At 53.7% G+C, this 19,263-nt stretch overlaps 1 protein-coding gene across 2 annotated transcripts in view; it reads left to right on the top strand.

The window, feature by feature from the left end:
* The window catches only part of RNF43 (ring finger protein 43), a 61,168-nt gene that overhangs the window by 37,092 nt on the left and 4,813 nt on the right, over positions 1–19,263 (top strand). The window contains exons 2-9 of one of the 2 annotated variants that reach the window (XR_005102227.1): positions 4,794–4,916; positions 9,112–9,186; positions 10,528–10,659; positions 11,178–11,279; positions 11,938–12,093; positions 12,669–12,771; positions 13,151–14,668; positions 15,697–15,817. Coding sequence is in view for 1 of the 2 variants with exons in the window: in XM_037375207.1 (XP_037231104.1) it covers positions 4,794–4,916; positions 9,112–9,186; positions 10,528–10,659; positions 11,178–11,279; positions 11,938–12,093; positions 12,669–12,771; positions 13,151–14,668 (2,209 nt within the window). In the remaining variant the exon portion in view is untranslated. The remainder of the gene's footprint in view (positions 1–4,793; positions 4,917–9,111; positions 9,187–10,527; positions 10,660–11,177; positions 11,280–11,937; positions 12,094–12,668; positions 12,772–13,150; positions 14,669–15,696; positions 15,818–19,263) is intronic. The other variant, XM_037375207.1, reaches the window with a different exon arrangement.

Below are 19,263 nucleotides of genomic sequence, written 5' to 3'. Positions count from 1 at the left end.
TGTGGTGACAGGGAGAGACAGAGTGACAAAGCCAGGGGGTTCGCAGGTCTGGGTGACGGTGTCTCTCAAGCAGGGCCTGGGCCAGGGCACAGGCAGAGCTGGCAACGCTGAATCACCCAAGACAGGAATCATCCAAACCCTGTCAGGGAACTAGCTAATCCCAGCCCCACCACTGGGATCCCAGCAGCACAGAACCAGGCAGGGACCATCCTGGGAGAAGGGTCCGGCCGAGCATTGATGTGACATTGAACAGGGAAGCCCCAGCTGGAGCAGCACTGCGGGATCCAGCGCAACACACCGGGACCCCTCAGGAGCAGGGAGTGCTGGTCCAGGACCCTGGTGGGACTTAAGTAGCATGCATGAGACGTCTTTACTTTTGGATATGAACATACCACCTGTCTCCAGTGCTTGGATCTCGCCTGTCCTTTGTCTACTAGGTCAAAGAGGCTTTCTGTAAGAAGAAATGGTGTCTTGGTTGTGGCAGTGCCAGAGGTACCCAGCCCAGCAGGGCAGGGGATGCTCTGCCTGCAGAAACCCTTCACTCATGCCATCAGTGAGCCCGTTTGCAGCCACTATGCACAGGTCCAGTTTCAGAGGGTGTGAGCAATCCTGACTCTGTAGCCAGGGCCACCTCTTGGGACATGAGTCCTCTGCACTGAGGAATCTCACAATATTTGGTTTACCACATCATCCTTAGATTACTTTTCGAGTCTGCTTGTGTCCTGTGAGCATGATGTGCAGCCATGATCACTTACTCATAATGCAAGGGTCAGGAGCAGTGAAAGTGCCAAGAGATGTGGTTGTAGGATGTTGACAGTAAGAGCCAAGTTTTGCTGCTGCTTGAGAAATTGCCTGTGTGGCACCGAATCGGAGGAGATGGTAGGAAAAGAGGGAAGAGGTGGTCTGGAGCAGAGATGAGTGGAGCGTGTCACTCGGGTGGATGACATGTCCATTCCTTGCAAGAAGAATCTTCCCAAGCTCCCCCCGGTCGTCTCGTGGTGAGTGCTGAGGAAGGCACCTAGACTCTCAGCCTCCAAGGGTGGCTAGTGTCTGGTGAGGGGCTCATCACAGAATGGGGAGGGGGCCACTGGTCTGCCCCAGCTCCATGGGCAGCTGCCCATGCGAGGAAGGCTCTCAGCTGGCAGGGATCCGGCATGGCTGTTGCTGTCCCGGCACCCTCTCGGCTGCCTGCTGTGCCCTCTGTGGGTGCAGTTGCACCCTGGCAGGAATGCCTGAGGCAAAGGACCCTTGCTTGGCCTGGGGACGGTGGATGTCCCAGAGGGAAAGAGGAAAAGAACACAGTGCCCAGTCTTAACAGATCAGAGGGAAGGTTCTGGTACATTTATCAGCAGGTCTTCTCCAGGTTTACTGGCTGGGTCCCCCCTCATATGGTCCCCACACTTGTTTGTTGCTGCAGAAGCTTAGCTCATTGCTCTTATTCCCAGTGTTCACCATTAATGCTGTGATCAGGCCCAGCAATCCCCATCACAGAGAGGCCACTCCGTGCTCAGCACACAGGACTGTCCCTCGTAGAGGCCCCTGGAGCCTCACAGCACTTGAAGCCATTCCCACCCAGGGTTGGACACAGCTCCAAGCAGCGCCGGGAGGTGCAGCTTCTTCCCCAGCGCTGGCAACCTGGGCTCCTCTGGGCTCTGGGAGCAACCCAGTGAGGGCTCGATAACACCAGCGGGAGGGTTATCTCTGAAGTATTAGAAGTATCATGAGACATGCTCTTTGCATTTCCTGTTTTGTGTTTTTCTGTGATTATTAAAATGATACATTAACCAGAAGCTGGAGAACTCCCAGTCAAGCAAACAGTATAAAAATAATGGCATTGCTTGGTAAAGCCAGCAGGATCATGGGCACTTCAATGCCCTGCTGCTCTTGGTGGGGGCAGCGCCTGCTGTTGCTGGAGGGAAGCACGGGGTTTATTCGGGAGCCTTCCCTGAGTGCTCCCAAGTCGTAACAGATCGGATTGCTTCGCTGGAAACCTGAACTTGTAGAGTTTTATGGTGCTTGGCATGGTACATTTGCGATCTCTCTAGAGTCTTTAAGCCTGAAGTCTACATTACTTTGCTTTGAATATCAGGATGGGTTGATTAGAGATGAAGTCCCCAAGAGAAAGACGGATGAGGGGCTGCCCGCCAGAGGCCCGCTGCGGTTCACTGGCACTGAGCTGCCCTGCGCGGTGGAGGCGCAGCACCTTGTGCCTTGGCTCATACTCGTGGTACCATCACTCAGACCTCTTGTCTTCGGGCTCCTGAAGGTTGGGTGAGAGGCTGGGGTTTGATTTCTTTATGCTCTTGTGACCGTAGGTGCTACCTACCTCAGAATCTAGGCAACCTGCACCTGCACCTGTCTGTGGCTGTGCATTTGTTTTTTCTTCACCCTCACCATTTTAACTCGCTTTCCCGGCTTTGCAAGACCTGTCCTTGCTTTGCAGCCCCGGACTGGGTGCCGCGGAAGGCCGCGCTGCGGCCGGGACTGGCGCCGCTTTGTGTCGCGCCGCAGGCAGCACAGAGCCCCGTGCCCGCGCTGGGCTGGTGCCCTGCTGGCTGCGCCCCCGGAGCCCCGCTGCCCGCGGGGGGGGCGGCTGGGGGCTGGGGGGCTCTGCCGGGCTCCAGCTGGGGGAGCAGCGGCCCGGAGCGGGTCCCCGCTGCCCTCGGCGGGCTCAGCCCCACGCCCGGCCCGGGGGGGCCGTGGCCGGCCGAGAGCCCCCACCAAGCGGCGGCAGCTCCTGCTGCAGCCCCGGGGGCGCTGCCGGGGCTGCCGGGCGCAGACGCATCGCTCGGCCCCGCCGGGCTCGGAGCCGGGGCGCAGAGGCAGGGCAGGGATGCTCCGAGCAGCCGGTGCTGGGACCCCTGCGGCAGCCAGAGCCCCTGCTCCCCTGCCCGGAGGGGCAGCGAGGATCCCGGTGAGTGGAGGTGCCGCTTGTCGCCTCCGGCCTCTGAAGGCTTCCGCACAGCTGAGACACGGGCATGGTGCGGCTCCTCCTGAAGGACGCGGCTCAAACCAGCCCGGGTGAGTCGCACCCCCTTGTCCCTGCAACCCGCTCGGACGTTGAAAGGCGACATCGCCATGTCTGAAGTCAGGTGACATGAGCCCCGTGCCCCCTCTGCCCGCAGCTGGATTTCTGCAGCAAGCAGCTGCCGTGGGGGACACACCACCAGGCTGTTCTCCAGCCTGCCCCGTTCCCCAGCGCCCACCAGCCGAGGGGTGAGCCCGCCGTGCTGGGTGCCCGGGCCAGTGCTGTGCCACACGGCAGCTGGGGATGGGAGCAGCGCTGCCTCGCAGCCCTGGGGCAGCACGGCCGAGCTGGATGGAGGGCGATGAGTGTCCTTGGGCTGCTCTGACAGTTCCTCCCCTGTTTTGAAATCTGCCAAGACAACAGCCATTTTTGCATAGCACTGGGATGTTGTTGCAGGATTACCTGCAGGGCAGGCAGCCCTTCTGGGCATGCTGCTGGGTGGACACCAGATTGAAAGCGTGCCCTAATCCTCCTGTTTTATAATGCTGGGCTTCCTTGCTTTTTTCCCACACTTCCACACACCAATGCAGTGAAAAAAGCTGTTCAGCAACCTTGGTATTCACCAGCTTTTCTGTACCAGAACCTGTGCGCTTCATACACCACAGTGTAGTCACAGAGGAGGAAGCCAGATGGCTTTTTTAGGAAGAGCTTGGGGGGGGGGGAGGGGACTCACACAAGGCGATGGGGCTCCCAAGAGGGAGCCAACAGCTGAATTGCAGTTTTCTTCAACATCCTGCCATCCAGCACAAGACCGTTGCACCTCCACCGCTAGACTGAAAAATCAGAGGCATTTGCACACTTTCCAGGCAGGGATGGGAGCAGTGCTCAGTGGGTGTCACCGTGATGGTGAATGCAGAGCCATGGGCAGCAGGCACTGCCCATCCAAGCTCTGCCCCAGCTGCAGGACAGGCTCACCTCCAGTGGACTTGACCACCAAACCCCAGAACCAAGTGCCATTGACAGGGGTGAGCCCCACAGCTCGTGTTCCTGTAACATGGTGGGGCACCCTGTATCCTCTTCTGTCAGATGCTTGGCAGAGGTGTATACCCAGACCCAGTGTCCTGACCCGGTCCCGGCTCAGCTCCTCACTGCAGCAATTTGGCTGAAGCTGCTGAACATTTTTCCAGGACTCACGAGGGGTGTGGTTACTGGGATCTTTTCTTCTCCCTTCTCATTCCTGGTACTACTCTACCTGCTTTCAGGTTTTTCACTCCTTCCTTTGGCTTCTTCTCTGCAAATTTATCATAAAGTTGTTGAGTTTGCTGGCTGAGAAACATGAAGTGCTGAATCCTTGAGGGCACCAGAAGTTTGCTTTTGCTGTGGTCCCTTTGCCTTGCCCGGAGCACTGGCAGGGAGCTGGCTGCAGGCAGAGTCCTGTGGCCTGAGGGCACTGGCAGTGCTTGCAGCACCAAGACCTGTGCTGTTGGGATGCTCTGTCCCAGAAGGCAAGGGCAGTGGTCTCGTGGGCTGCTGTGGCTTTGAATATCTGTGGCGAGGACAAAGCCAGTCCTGAGTGAAGCTTGGGATAGAAACTCCACCTTTCTCTGGGACGTTTTCCTGGTGAACCAAAACTTCTGCAATGGCTTGCTTTTTGTGGTGTTCAAAGCCTCGCTGACTCTCAGACAGGGCCATGGGACCTGGCAGTGGTGGTGATGCCCCCTGCAGGGGTGTCCTACACCCTCTGGGCAGGTCCTTTGCGGTGGGCTTGAGCCAGCCTTTGCAGTGCTGAGCTCCAAGTGAGTTTCCTTTTGCTTTTGTCCTGCAGTCCCACCCGCTGTCCCTGTGCAACACCAGTGAGGATGAACACACTGAGTCGGGATTCATCACCATTGTCAAGCTTGAACAACCGGATCGGGATCCCAACCCCTGCCTGTCTCTGGCTAACAAGGTACGTGCACAAATGCCCCAGATGGCACCGACCTGGGAAGTGAAACCTGTTGGTGCAGGAAGGAGTAAGGGCAGGACAGAGCAGGGTCCTTGGCAGAAGGGGTCTTTGGGAAAGACACTGTGCCAGCCATCCCCAATACCCATCCCTCCTCATCTTTTGGACTGCCTGGCTTTGTAAAAGTTGTTGAGTTCTCTGTAACCTGACTGCTCTGGGGTGCTCGGACCTTTCCCCAGCATCCCGTATGCTTTACTGCCCGGCAGCCATGTGCCCCTCCTGTTTTGCAGCCTCCTGTTGCTTGCTGGCCTGTCGGGGGGAATTGTGTTTCTCTGTGTCCTCTGTCCTGTGGGAAAACATGGACACAGAAAACATCTTCTGTGATGCTCTCTTGAAAAATAATACTGTAATACTTCACAGGATGAGGCATGTGGAGAATCAGAGCTGAGCAATTGAAACGAACACAAACCAGATGAACTAGCGGTGGGACATGACTTGTTAACAGCATGGGCCACCATTCATCCTACAAAGGGATGGGAGATCTCAGAGGTCTTCAGACGAGATCTCCTGTGAAAGAGGTAGCTGAGGTCACTGGTACAATTCTTCGGTAATAAGGAAGTCAGGTAGGGACGAGGGTCATTTTAAGCCTTAAAATCTTTGTGTCTCTGATAAAGTTGTATGGATAAGGCTAACATTAGCTTTTTCTTCAGTGGTTCACTGTATCCTTTTATTCTGTCTGTACTAAATGCTGTCTTATTTTCCACAAGCACTGTACAAACATGAAAAAAACCTTGTTTAGCTCTTCTTGGCTTTATCAGGATTGCATTCAGGTGATATTGCTGTTGTCTGCTTTCTGCTGGGAGTGACGCGCTGGGCATGGGGACAGGGTCCTTTTCTGTCCTCTCTGCAGCAAAGCTGAAGAGGGCAGGCAAAAGTTGTACCAAGCAGTTGTTCCTGCACAGTCATTTCTTTTGCAGAGGCTGTGGCAACAAAAGCAAGGAAAGGGATGTAATGCTGTGATGGATTTCTCACCTCGGGGCTTCTCTCCAGAGCTGCGTGGGCAGCCAGGCAGCGATGCCTATCCCTTTCTGGACCAGGGTGGAAGCTTAAGTTTGGTTTGCTGCTGCTGTGAGGCTGATGCCAGCTGTTAGCACAAGCCAGCATGCTGGAGTTATCGACCGGCTATCAGTTACCCCACATCTGGAAAATGGCCAGGTCCCACCTGTGGGTGTCAGTGATGCTCGAGGATGGTGGGATAAAGGGAGAACCTAAGGGCTTCCAGTGCAGCTTGTGACAGACATGAGAGTAGGTGCCTCAGGGAGCACAGCTGGGTATTCCAACCCTCCCATGTCCATCCAGATATGACCATTGTGTTACAGTGGTCCTAGGCTGCTGCATCTCACAGGGAAGGATGCTAGGGGTGGGGGCAGCAATGGCTGGTTTGGTCAGTGCAGCTACTGTGAAGGCTCTTGAACAGCAAGCAGGAAGGAGCAACTTCAAAGACTCATTTTCCACTTAAGAACCTAAAAGATTTAAAAACTGTTTTGCTGGTTTTGTCCTTAATCTTTGAGTCTCTGATCACAGGACTGGAAGTACCAGTGTGTTACTGGGTCCAGGGACTGGCTGAGGAAGGTCTGCACAGGCAGGACAAGACGTGGTGCATTGCTGCACTGTGGTTCAGCCTCACTAGCCTGGATTCGTCCTCCAGGATCACCAACCCCCCAAAGCAAATAAACCCCTCGGTTCACTGCCATATGCTCATGACTCAATAAAGCAACAGTTCCCTGGCCTTTATTCATCATTGCTTTGTTACCAGAGCCAAATCCAACGCTGGATTTTGAGATCCAGCTGAGCATGACATCAGTTGCCTTCCTGCCTGCAGGAAGTCCTCCTGCTCCAAGATCTCAGCCAGAGAGGGTCACAGCTCTTCTCCCCCCAAATAGGACTAGTTTAGCCATGAAGTACAGGCAGATGCTTCTTAAGCTGGCCACATCCCCGAGCCCTGCCTTGTGCCTTGGTTCCTCCATCCCCCTGCAATTGCTGTCTGGCTGCTTCTCCATCCTCCTGAAGCCTCTGCCAAGCTCCTTCCCTCCAGCACCATATAGATCACTTCCTCAAAATCCCTGGACTCAAAATCCTCAAGAGCTCTGGGATGTGGCTGGTGCTCACTGGAGCAAGAGCTTGTTTTCCTGGCATGTGTTTCTTGTGGTAGACCTTTGCATGTTGAATTGCAGTGCTGTATCAATGATGATAAAAATAGCCATGTGCAAAGTGTTATCATAACCTCTGCTTTAGCTGTCACCCAGCCAAGCACTGCACATGGGCAACCCCATCCAGCCCAGCATGAGGATAATGCCGCCAGCCACCTGATGCACTTTTCTGCTTCTCCTCTCTTAAATTCTAGCACTGCTTCAGCATCCAAAGCTAAAACCAGTAGGGAAGATATTTGGTCTGCAAGGGGAAAGGAAGGCATGGAAAACATCTCTGGGATCAATTCAGAGCGATTTATTTTTCTTTATAATGGATCATTCGTAATTTTTTTGTTTTCTGAGTGAACCATTGATTGCAAGTCTGGTTGACAGACTGCTGAAACCTCCTAAATTATCCTGTAAATACATCTTTGCATCAAAAGTGTTTCAGTCCTCAGAGAGGGAGGTCAGCTGTGCCATGTGGCTGGAGAGGTCTAACACAGACAGCAAGCACTCAGAAAATGATTGCAGCAAGCAGGTTGTGAATAGCTTGAACAAAAGTTGCGTCCTTTGCAACAGGAGTCAGAAAGATGTTGGGAAGAGCCACTTGTCCAGTCTCAGTTGTTCATTTCCCCATCGTTGGTATCTTTAGCAGAATAAAATCTTTGAAGAGCTGTTCATTGTTCATCAAAGCTTGATGGGCTCCAACGAGTAGAATTCACTACCTGAAAGTCCTGTTTGTTTTTCAGCACTGGCAAACGCTGAGGCTGCTTTGATCCCTGGCAGGACCCCACTCTCTGATCCCTGCCCTGAGCCTTGGATCCCACTTTTCCAGCTTCCCCATCTGGTATACTAAACCCAAGAGTGTCAAATGCTATCAGTAACTCAGAGCCTTCAGCCCTGCCCCCGTGGTCTTCCTGACCATCTGTGACTCCATTCACATCCCTGTCCCTGACCCCAGACCCAGGCGCCCACCTCTGGCACCCAGCTTGTCCCCAACAAGGTGTGTGGAGGTGACCAGCACCTGCAAAGAAGGGATGGAGCTGAACCTGCTCTGCCACTGCTTGCTGCACCAGGAATGCCCCTTCCATTCACTCAGCCGGTGCCCGTGTTTGATATTGCAGCTGGGAAGCGGCGGCACTGACCTCTGCCCGCTGAGCTGGGGGTTGGCAGTGCAGCGGGTAACCTGCCGCAGCTCCCTGTTTGCACAGGCGCTCAGGACGCGCAGATCAAAGGGCTCCGCATGAGTAACAGCGGCCCAGCCCTGCACTTTGTTCACCTTCCGTCTCCCAAGGCTGCCTCTGCCTGCCTGGAGGGCTCGAAGGGCTTGGTGGGAGGACGTGGGTGACCCCACAAGGTCCTCCAGGCAGTGTGCTTTGACCTCACCAGGGTGGCATGTGTACTCATTTGGGTGGGTCTCAAAGCTGTCGTCCAAGGACCGCAGCAACCGGTGGGCTGTGAAAAGCCATCCCACTCCTGATCCTAGACCAGACCTGCAGCCCAGGCATCGCCTGAGCTTTTCCGGGATGAATGTGGGATGGGGACCAGGGGCAGCAATGTGTACGGGAGTCAGGCCCATAGACAGCCCACAGCTGGTGCAGCCACGGTGAGAAGTGGGGACCTACAGAGGATTCTGCTTTCCCAGGATGGGAGGGTTGCATAGTGGTCAGTAGGGCTGATGGAGCTGCAGATCCCTCCCCAGCAAAGCCGGCTCTGAAGCAAAGGGGCACATGGCACGGAGGTTTATGGGTTACTGTGACTGCAAGCCCACCAGCTGATTTGCCTCCACAGCCACAGGGAGAAACCATCCACAAACTGCAGAGCTCTAGCAAGAGCAGGCACTGCAGCTCAACGCAGCTGTACAGAAACCAAGGTGTAAACTATTTTCTCAAGCAGCAGGTGTCTCTTTTCTCCTGTGAAGAGCCAGGGAGACAGATACATATCCAAACGGTAGAAGTTATTACAGATGTACAATACAAAATGTCCACTGAAGCTTCTTTTCTTTTGGACAGGCAAAGCTGGCAGGGGAGCGTGGAGCCCGTGCAATCCTTTTTGACATTACTGATGATGAAAGCGCTGCTGATCAGGTACAAACCCCATTGATACTATCAGCCAAACACAGTGCCCCTGTCCCATCCCAAAATGTGCCCAGGTCAGGACCCACCAGCCACCAAGAGGCAGTGGCAGGTCCCAGGAGGATACTGCAGGCTGGCTTGGAACGTGGACTCTGACCCAGCTCGCCCCCGCACACAGACAGTGCTTTTCTCTTTTGCTCACTCTGTGGCACGTCCAGGTCTCCACACAGCACGAGCAGGCCAGCGGCGTGCCAACAGCACCTTGCTGCTCCTACAGGGCGTTCTCTGGTCAGTTGAGCTTTTCTGCCAGGAGCTGGATTCTTCCTCTTGGCAAGCCACAGGCTACCTGACCCGGTCTGGGCAGACAGCCCTGAGGTACCTCTTGGGGGAAAGATGATCTTGAGTTTTCAAGCCAAAGTCACGGCCACCCTGCTATGCTGTTGGTGATACTCCTGCTGCAAGTTTAATGTTGGTTTAGAGACCTCCAGTAGTGCCTTCCACCAACACTGCTGTAGTCTCAAAATAATCAAGGGACAATGAAAAGCATCCAGCGTTAAGTAAGAGGACAGATACGGGAGCTGGTGCCTGAGCTTATCAAAACTCTGGGCTGACTCCTGCTGGCTGGATCCATCCCTCATGGTTCTTTCAGGCACTTGCAACTTAATTTCTGGTGCCATTGGGATGCAGCAGCCAGTGCAGGCCCATGAGGTGATGCTGGGGTTGCTCAGGAAGGGTCTGGGAGGTGGTTAGTAGGTCAGATGGCCACCCAGGCTCGGGTCAGTCTGGAGGAGAGGGCAGACTTGGACACTTGCTGAACCAGCCCCTGCCAGGCTTGCCTGGACTGTGGTGGAAAACGGCCGGTGTGATACAATCATAGAACAGTTTGGGTTGGAAGGGACCTTAAAGATCAGCTGGTTCCATCCCCCCTGCCATGTCCTGCAGATCACAGGGGTGGAGAGGGAACACTGATGGGTCTCAGAGGAAGAGGAGGGAAGCATTTCTGTAGTGAAGGCAGCACTCAGCACTGCTGGCAGTTACCACACGGAAGGGGAGAGACCAAGAACTTTTGCACAGGGGGTTGAAGGAGGAGCACAAGAGACACTGAACAGTCTCCAGTTGTGCATGAGGAGGCACCATCACAGGAAATGAAGAAAGCCATGCTGAAGAGTTGGTAAAAGAGGAGGAGCTTCCATCTGATTTCGTCGTACAGGGGTAGTGCAAGTTTGGGGGAGCAGTCAGTCTCTAAAGTGTGTGCAAGAAGCATCGGGAGAAACGAGACATGCCTGGGGGACCAGGGTAGTCCCTGATTCAGGCTGTTCTGGAACATCTCTCACTGTGTTTGTTTCTTTACAGCTGAGAAAGCCCAGAGGTCTGAGTCAGCCTGTTGTTCTGATCAGGGGCCACGATGCTGAGCTCCTCATGGGTGTCGTGAACAAGAACAGAGAGGCCCATGTGAAGATAGAGGTCAAGGAGCCACCAGCTTGGGTGAGACACACCAATCCCACTGCCTTCTGTATTCTCCCTCCCAAGCTGCTGTGCCATGGAATAGGACTTTCCCAAAGATGCTGAGCCTTCCTCCCCAGGGACAGAGATCACAGCCCTTTGCAGGAGCTGCCTGTCTGCAGCATTCAGATGATGTGCTGCAAATAAAGGCTCAAAAGCACTTTCAGTTTTGTTTTTTTTTTCTTAAATGTCGCAAGTGAGACGAGGGGATTCTCTGTCTCCAGGTGAAACCAAACCTTCATTTTCTCATCTTGTGCTACCTTAGGCCATGGCCTCTAGGGAGCAGAGATGCTGCAAGTTCAGAGAAATTCCATTCCTACTGGAATGTGCAGAAAAGACTGAACTCTTTTTCTTCTACCTGTACAGAGCAAGGAGGTAGGGCTTGGCCAAGGATCGTTTATTCAAAGGCTGGTCGTCAGGAAGAAATCGGTTCCTCTGCCTAGCCTCAAATTCCCACCCCTGCTACACAAGAGTAATTTCTTTCCTGCTTTATCCAACAGCCAGACTACGACGTGTGGATTCTTCTCACGGTGGTCAGCACTGTGGTTGTCATCATTTTGATTTTTGTCGTCCGCACAAAGTGCCAACTGAACAGGACTCAGGTAGGAATCTCATGGAGCAGACATGTCTGAGCAAACAGGAATGCAGGAAAGGCAGGGATGGACACAGTCTGGGAGGGTTAAGGTGCCCCTGTGTGAGCTGAAGATGTGGCCACATGAGGCAGGAGTGGCTTGGGTTTGGGTGGAGTGGTCCTCAGGGGGGCTGGCAGCACCCCTCCTGCGGTAGCCTTGCTCTTCTCCTATCCCCCCACCAGCACGGCCGCCTGCAGTCCCAGCACCTTTCAGAGTTGTCCCAGCACCCAGAGCTGCAGGGCGGACCCTCACACTCTGGATTTCAACAGTATTGTCTGTATTGGTAGAGAGTAGAAGTTTTAGTATTTTGAATAGAAACTAATGAATTAAATAATCATCTTTCCAGAGTCAAATCAATTTCCAGATTTGAGAATACCCCATTTGTCCTATAGAAAGACAAGCCTTTGGAGCTCAAAAATTCTGAGTGATTTTGAATGTCCAGTGCCAGATGTCTCCTGCTGGTGACAAAGCCTACTCTGGCTGAGTCAGGTTAGACAAAAAGTCACCTCTGGGAATGAGTATCACCCCCAAATTCCTGATGATCTCCCATGTTGAGAATGGAAGGGTAGTGAGAAGTGTGGCGGCATAAGGCTGAGCCTCTCCTGAAAGCCTCCTTTCTCCGGGGCAGGACTCCCTGCAGCAGCAGACCATGCAGGCCATCAGGCAGCTGGCCACACGCAGGTACCAGGCAAGGTGCCGACAGGCGTCGCGGTGGGACTCGGCCAGCAGCTGCAGCTCAGCCCCGGTCTGCGCGATTTGCCTGGAGGAGTTCAGCGAGGGCCAGGTAGGCTGCGGGCATGGCTGCTGGTCAGCCACGGCCCTGAGCTTCCCGGCTGCGGTCAGATGGAAGCTGTGGTGGGAGCTGAGCAATCTGGCAGGGGTGGGAGGCCCTTGAGATGTTTCCTTCAGCAAATCCTGAGGGCTGTGAAAGGACCGGCATTGATGGAGGTCTGCCTGCCCCTTGGCCAAAAAAGCCCTGCCCCTGCTGAAGTCACTTGCCTACAGGTTCAGATTCCCTGGAGATGGGTCTCCAGCTGTTGCTGTAGGGTAAAACATCCATAATACATCCGTGTTGAAACAACGGGGCAAAAATTGGGGTTTGCTTCTCCAGAGCACTGAAACCCCCCTATTCCCGAGGCCTGGCACCTCTCTGGACACCCCAGAGCTGCGCACAGTGAGCAGAACCAGATTTGCCAGGCTGCTGCACAGCCTCCTCCATGCAAAGCTGGGCTGCAGACCGCTTGCCATGAGACATCTTTCCATCCTGCAAGGCTTGCTTCCATCAGGAAGGACCCATCCAGGTCTTGGGACATGATTCTCCTTGCTCACATTTCTCCTTTTCTCTCCACCTCTCTCTAGGAACTGCGGATCATCTCATGCTCCCATGAGTTTCACCGGGAATGTGTTGACCCCTGGCTGCAGCAACACCACACATGTCCACTTTGCATGTTCAATATTCTTGGTAGGGCTCAGACACAGCATCTTCTGGCCAGGGACGGGGTGGTGTACAGGGGTTGTGCCCGTGTACCCTTGGGCAATGCTTACGGCTGGTGTGCTGGCAGTGCACAGCGAGGTGCAGGGCTTGGGCTGGGGTTGCAGCAGGAGGAGAGGTTTCCAGTCCTGAGACCTGTGGGGAAGGGAGGTGTGAACTGAAGGTCGGGGCAGCATGAAGGGTGCTGAGTGTGCAGGACCACCAAGATGGTTTGGTGGTGGCAGTGAGGAGCTGCAGGCTACGAGTGGGATGTTGGACTGTAGTGGGAGTGCAGTGGAGGCTCACCAGTGCTGGGGCTACTGGGCTGGGCTGTGGGATGTACGCTGGACACTCCCTTCTCTCTCCACAGCCAGAGAGTCGGTGGACCAGGCCACAGCTGCTGGCTCCAGGCTGGCCCCACGGGACATGGAGCCTGGACGGCGACTCCACCTTTTCCGCCAGCACCCAGGACATGCCCTTTACCACCTCCCACACGCGTATCCTCAGAGGAACCTCAGGAGCTTTCCCCCGGAGCCAGCCCATGGCAACCCCTTCTTCCACTCTCACGAGCTCTCCCAGGTGGATTTTGACACCATCCACTACATGCCCTACAGGCAAGCCACCTCCCTGCTCGCCTGTGGCCACTCGTCCCCCCTGGCCCCGGGCTTGCTGGGTCAGCAGCATCCCAACCCCTCGGCGTGCGGGCAGCCACAGCCGCCCCACAGGACTTGTTCTCTGCAGCCCCAGCCCCCCTGCCCGGGGCTGAAGGCAGCCCTGGTGCAGAAGCAGCACCGTGCACCTGCCCTGCGCCGGGGGGGTGGCCACGGGCACCAGCACAACAGCAGCGGCTCCGGGGAGAGCTATCTCACGGAGCACAGCGGGTACCTGGCAGACGGGCCAGGCAGCGACTCCAGCTCGGGGCCCTGCCATGGTTCCTCCAGTGACTCCATGTTGAACTGCACGGACGTCAGTCTGCAGGGCATCCATGGCAGCTGCTCCACTTTCCGCAGCTCCCTCAGCAGCGACTACGACCCCTTCGTGTACTGCAGCTCGGAGGGACCCACCACCGACAATGGCCAGGAGCAGCCGCGGCCACCGAGGGAGACGCGACCCAGGTCCTTGGACCTGATGGTGCCTGGGGGTGCTGCTCCAGCCAAGGCCCAGGTGCTCAGCCACGTCCACTACCACCACCACCAGCACCATCACTACAGAAGAGACACGGAGTGTCCACCTGGACGGGCTGGGCAGCGCAAATCCCAGTACTCTGGGGCCAAGGTTGGCTTCCACAGTGCTCGGACACAAAAGAGGACTGAGAAAAGCCATAACTGCCAGCAGCCTCTGGAAAGCAGTGCCGTGCTACAGGAGACAGCTCCGGCAGGACAGCCAGCCTGTCCTCAGCAAAGCTGGGAGCCCCCTCATGCCCCCTCCGCTTCTCCAAACAGGTTGGACTTCAGTGTAGATGCCAACAGACAATCAGGAGCAGCTGACACATCCCCTGTCCCGCTGCCCGCAAGACACAGCTTACAGAGCCGTCATCACCGAAGGAAAAGAAAGTGTCCCCTGGAGCCCGACCCCGCTCTCCTGCCCGAGGACTCAGCCTTCGCCAAAGACTGCGATGCCCACGTGCCTCACGGCCATCCCGCTGGCTACCGCTGCTCACCCGAAGTCCAGCCCCTGATCCCCAGCGCTCGCCTGCCCTGCGGCTCGGGCTCTCGGACACTCTGGAAGTGTTTAGTGTCACAGTCCGGCTCAGAGCTGAAAAAGCAGGAGGAGGGGTTGTCAGGACGGGAGGGAAACTGCACGGCTCCTGCTGATTTCTCAGGGACAGGCACCCCCAGACACAGTCTGAGTCTTCACCTTCGCTGCCCGTCTCAGCGGGGCAGTCAGGGTAAGTCTGGTGTTTGCCTCTTCTTGCAGCAAGCGGGTCATGGAGGTGGGTTATGGGAGTACTTGGGCTGCTGGGAGACCTGGACCACTGACAACAGAAGGGTTTCAGAGCTCACCTGTCGAGGTGATGGCCTGAATGACTCGCAAGTCTGTTAATGAGCGCACGAAACCCTGCAGTCTCATCCTAAAATAATACAAATGAGAAATAAGGTGGCTGTTTTTAACTAAACATCTCTACCAGCTGGAGTGTCTCCCAAAGGAAGGCATGAGACCACATTTCCCAGTGTCCTTACACCAGTCTGGATGTCTTACTGTCACAGTCATTATCCTTGAGGCTTATTGGGCTCTAGTTGTTTCAGCCAACCCCAGCTAACTGGAATCAAAAAGGAAGGAAGTGTGCGAGGCCAGTGGGAGTAGGGGAACAGACTGAGTGAGTTTATGGATTTGCACATCCCTCGTTTCTCACCTGCCTTTGTTGTGTGGGAGTTGCTTTTTGGTGTCTTTTGGAAATCAGACGTAATTAAAATTTGGCCCTTTGCCTAACTGCTGTACACCTTCTGCTGAGAGAAGGAAAATGCATTGGAGACGAGGCTGTTTGAACGAACCTGACTGAGTTTAGCTTCCAGGCCTTGCTCTCTCAGGCTCCTTAAAGCAGCAACCCGGAGTCAGCCTGGGCAGGTGCTGGCTCCAGGCAGAGCCTGGCTCCCCTCCTCGCCGTGCCGCTGACTCATTGCAGCTCCTCAGGCAAATTGTTTTGATTTTGGTACCAAATACAGATCTAGCTGCCTAATTTCTGTTACAATGCTGGCCTTAAACTTGTGACTCACCGTGCCCATTGCGCCGTGGAGATAATAACTTCCTCCCCATTCCCGTCTATCCAGCCCAGCACCGCACCCAGGCTGCTGGTGGCAGAGCGCCCGCCGAGGAGGCAGCAGGGAACAGGGAGAGGCTGGATGGAGCATGGTGCTGGCGGCCTGTGGTGCTCCAGGCTCCCAGACTCCCAGGAACAGATTTTTTTTTTTTTCTCAGGTGCAGAAGTACCTGACACTGCAGATAGGTGACACGGGAAGTTCTTCAGAGGGCCCTGAGGGATGCTGCCGTTTCGGGAGACAAGGAGGCAGCAGTGCAGAGATGTCTCTCTGGTTCACAGGTAGCTCCAAGTACTGATGTCCCCTGGGCTGGAGGCAGCGGGCATGGTATCCTGGGACACAGCCCTCCCAGGACCACAGCAGGGGACCTCCACACGGAGAGAGCCCTGCTGGTGAGAGGGCAGGCTGCTCAGGAGTTGCATTGAGCTCAACTCCCAGAGCCGCCAGAGCAGGAGTCTGTGCAGCACGGGGGGCTGCAGTGCCCAGGGCATTGCAAGGCTCTGTGCTGTGATGCCTCTGTCCCTTTTGTAGATGGCCTCAGTGGCCCAGATCTGTGCCCACCTCCTGATGGCATGATGGGGGAAGGCTTTCTGCCCCCCTGCCCAAGCCAGTGCCAGCCAAGCACACACAGCCTTCATTCCCTCTTACCTCCCTTTAGCAGGAGCTAGAAGGATCGATGTGTTCAAAAGCAGTCTGATTTTATTTGACTGCAGTAGCTTCTGTGGATGCTTTCAGCATCAGCCAGAGAGTCAGAATTGCCTTGTAAGATTGAGAAAATACATAGAAAGGAAGGATTTAACTTTATTAGGAACTGAGGACAGTTAAAGAGTGTGAACTCATGCAGGGCTTATGCAGAATAGCCGTCAAGCTGAAAACACATTGGCTGACATAACACAACCTTTTGAGTTATAATCACATTGATTCTTTATCTTAGAAAGGGACTGGACGTAAGTCAATAGGAAACAAGTAAAAAGAGCAAAGAACAATCTCAATAGACAGTCCCCTATAAGCAGGACACAAAAAATAGACAAGGAGGTCAAGGAGAAATGCATATATGCCTCCAGATAAATGTTGTAAGGCTAAAAATGTAAGTAGATGAATTAGAAAGCCCAGCTTTAAATTAAAGCTTTAAATTAAGGTTTTGACATAAACTTTTCAGAAACCCAGTTTAAAAAAAAAAAAAAACAACAAAACAAATAGTGGGACCCTGTAATTCTCAGGTGAAATTATAGAGAGGAGAAGAGTGTGTCTCTTCTGGTGGCATGGGAGGGACACTATGCATTAAGGAGAGCGTGAAGTCCAATGACAAGTAACACAAAAATCTCCAATTGCGCCTAAGTAGGAGTATGGTATTAGGGCTGTCCTACACTGTGTTAGCACAGGCTGCGAAAGAGGAGCCTACATACACAGGAGAATCTTCTCCAAATAGTACTAAAAGAAGCAGTCAAAAGAATAAGATGCTTTTGGGCACAGGGATCATTTAGTGCCCCAGAAAAGGGCTGGCCTAGCAGCAAAGCAGAGAGGGCAATTAGAAGCAAGAAGCCATTCTTCCAAAGCAAAGGTGTGGCTAGACAAAGAAATCAGCAAAGAGTTGAATGCAAAGCTAAGTGCAGAGCCATGGTGAGGCAGGCCAGGAAAGATTTCTATGAACAACTTGTGAAGAAGATAGAGGCTTTTAATGCAAACGTTTTCAACTCCATCAGAAGGCGGCTGCCAGAGGCTCTGCAGATCCAGGGAGTAACACAGGTCTAAGAGGGATGTTCAAGGGCTGTAACTGCATGGCAGAAGAGCAAACTGAATTTATGGCATTAGTGATCAGTGTGGAAGTGCTTGAGGAGGTTCTCACCCTGGCACATTTCCGTTCAGGGCATGGGGTAGAGGGTCCCTCATAAATCAAATCATCAGATTGAGCATTTCTGAAACACATCAGTAAGGTGGGTAGTAACAAATCCCCAGGGCTAGAGATCATTCACCTGGGCATCGTGCAAGGGCTCAAGCACAAAACTGCTAAATGACAAATGTGGACTGCAATTGTTACCCATGCCCAGGGCCAGAAAGAAAAGCTGAGGGCAATTTCAGCTTGAAATAGCTGAAGCCACAGAATGATGAGCCTGACTTTCCTGCCAAGCAAATTGTTAAAAATTCAAATACAGGGTCTGACTTGTAGGCACATGGCTAAATGTGAAAACCAGGGGAGGAGGCAACACAACTTTTGTAGAGAGAGATAACGCCTCACAGATCTTTTAGGGGAATGAAGCTCTCAAAGGATAAAAGGGAAGGTGCTCTCGTAGGTAAATAACTTGCTGAAAAATAGAAGACAAAGTGCAGATGAGTCTTAATGGAGGAAAGTTACTCAGAGAAGGAGGAAAGTGGAGTTCTCCAACTGTCTACACCTTTCAGCAAGCTCATAAATATCCTGGACAAGGAGAGGAGACAGCAAGGTTTATAAAAGACAAACTCCTTCAGGACTGTCAGCTTTAGAACTGGTTAGAAGGCATTACAGAAGGATCTCACATCGCTGAGCTGAGTTATCAGGCAACAGTAGCGGCAAAATCCCATTTAAGTAGTACAAAATGCCACACACGAACACAACTGCTTCTGAGTAAAAATAAAATTATTATTAGGAGCTAGCTCCTAATGGAACCATTAGGACAAATATGGGACAAGCAGAAAGTGCCATTGTGCAGCTGTGTAAGTTCATGGTGCTTTCACAGCTATCATCTACCACTGAGCACTGCTGCTCAAAAAAGGATATAGCAGACTTGGGAGAAGTGCGGAAAGGTACATAAAGAAGAGGTTTTTCTGAGAAAACAGAGTATAGACACTTTCATGTGGGAAAAAGATGATTAGCAGAGGACATGAAAGAGAGGATATGAAATGCGGAGAGCCGGGAGAAGGCGGGTAAGAGGGAGTCACTGGTGCTTATAACCAAGTAAGTGGTGGCATCAAATGGGAACCAGAAGCTTTAAAACACCCGATAAGGTAACATACGCCGTGTAGTGAAACTGGTGCTCACTGCCCAGAGGAGGTAGGTGCCAGAAGTGAAATGGGTTCAAGAGCTTAGATCAAGAGATGATGCAGAGATGCAAATACACTCTCTGGCTTGGGAAGTCCCTAAACCAGGGTTTCCAGAAGCTGACGGTGCTCCTGTGGGATGCAGCACCCTCCAGGTGTGTGGTTACCTCGCCCAGCTGCAAGGTGAGGCTGAATCCTGGTCCACAGCCCCTGGAGAAACGCCACTTGTGCAGGCATTGCCATGCACTGGGAATAACGCAGCCCACAGCCATCACCAGTGCACTGCAGGTGATCCCAAAGATGCCTGCATGAGCTTGGAGTTTATGCTGCTTCCTTGAGCACCTCCACCAGCTTTTCTTGGTGGGGTTTGACTAAAGATACATCCCTGCCTGTGTGACTATTCCTGGGAGTTACTTCACTGAAGAATCAATCCTTGAGCAATGCTGAATGGGTCCTTTCAAGAGAAGTCATACAACCAGCAGTGAATTACAGCTAGATGGCTTCCTAAACCACCCCAGCATCCATGGGTCTCGTCCCAGAACAGCCAGATTACTCCCAGCACAGGCTGATGAAATCTCTTGATTTCTCTCCCTGGGAAATCTCACCTCCTTCAGCATGCTGTCAGCATCCTCCCCCTCTCCTCCATCTCCTGCTCACCCTCTTAGCCATTCCCTTTCATGTCATGTCTTTGATCTTTACTAGAGAAGGGGAA

Source organism: Falco rusticolus, chromosome 1 (genome assembly GCF_015220075.1).
Source record: "Falco rusticolus isolate bFalRus1 chromosome 1, bFalRus1.pri, whole genome shotgun sequence".
In the NCBI taxonomy this organism is placed as follows: domain Eukaryota; kingdom Metazoa; phylum Chordata; class Aves; order Falconiformes; family Falconidae; genus Falco; species Falco rusticolus.
Note: the sequence above shows the minus strand (reverse complement) of the source record. Positions and strands in the feature narration are given on the sequence as shown.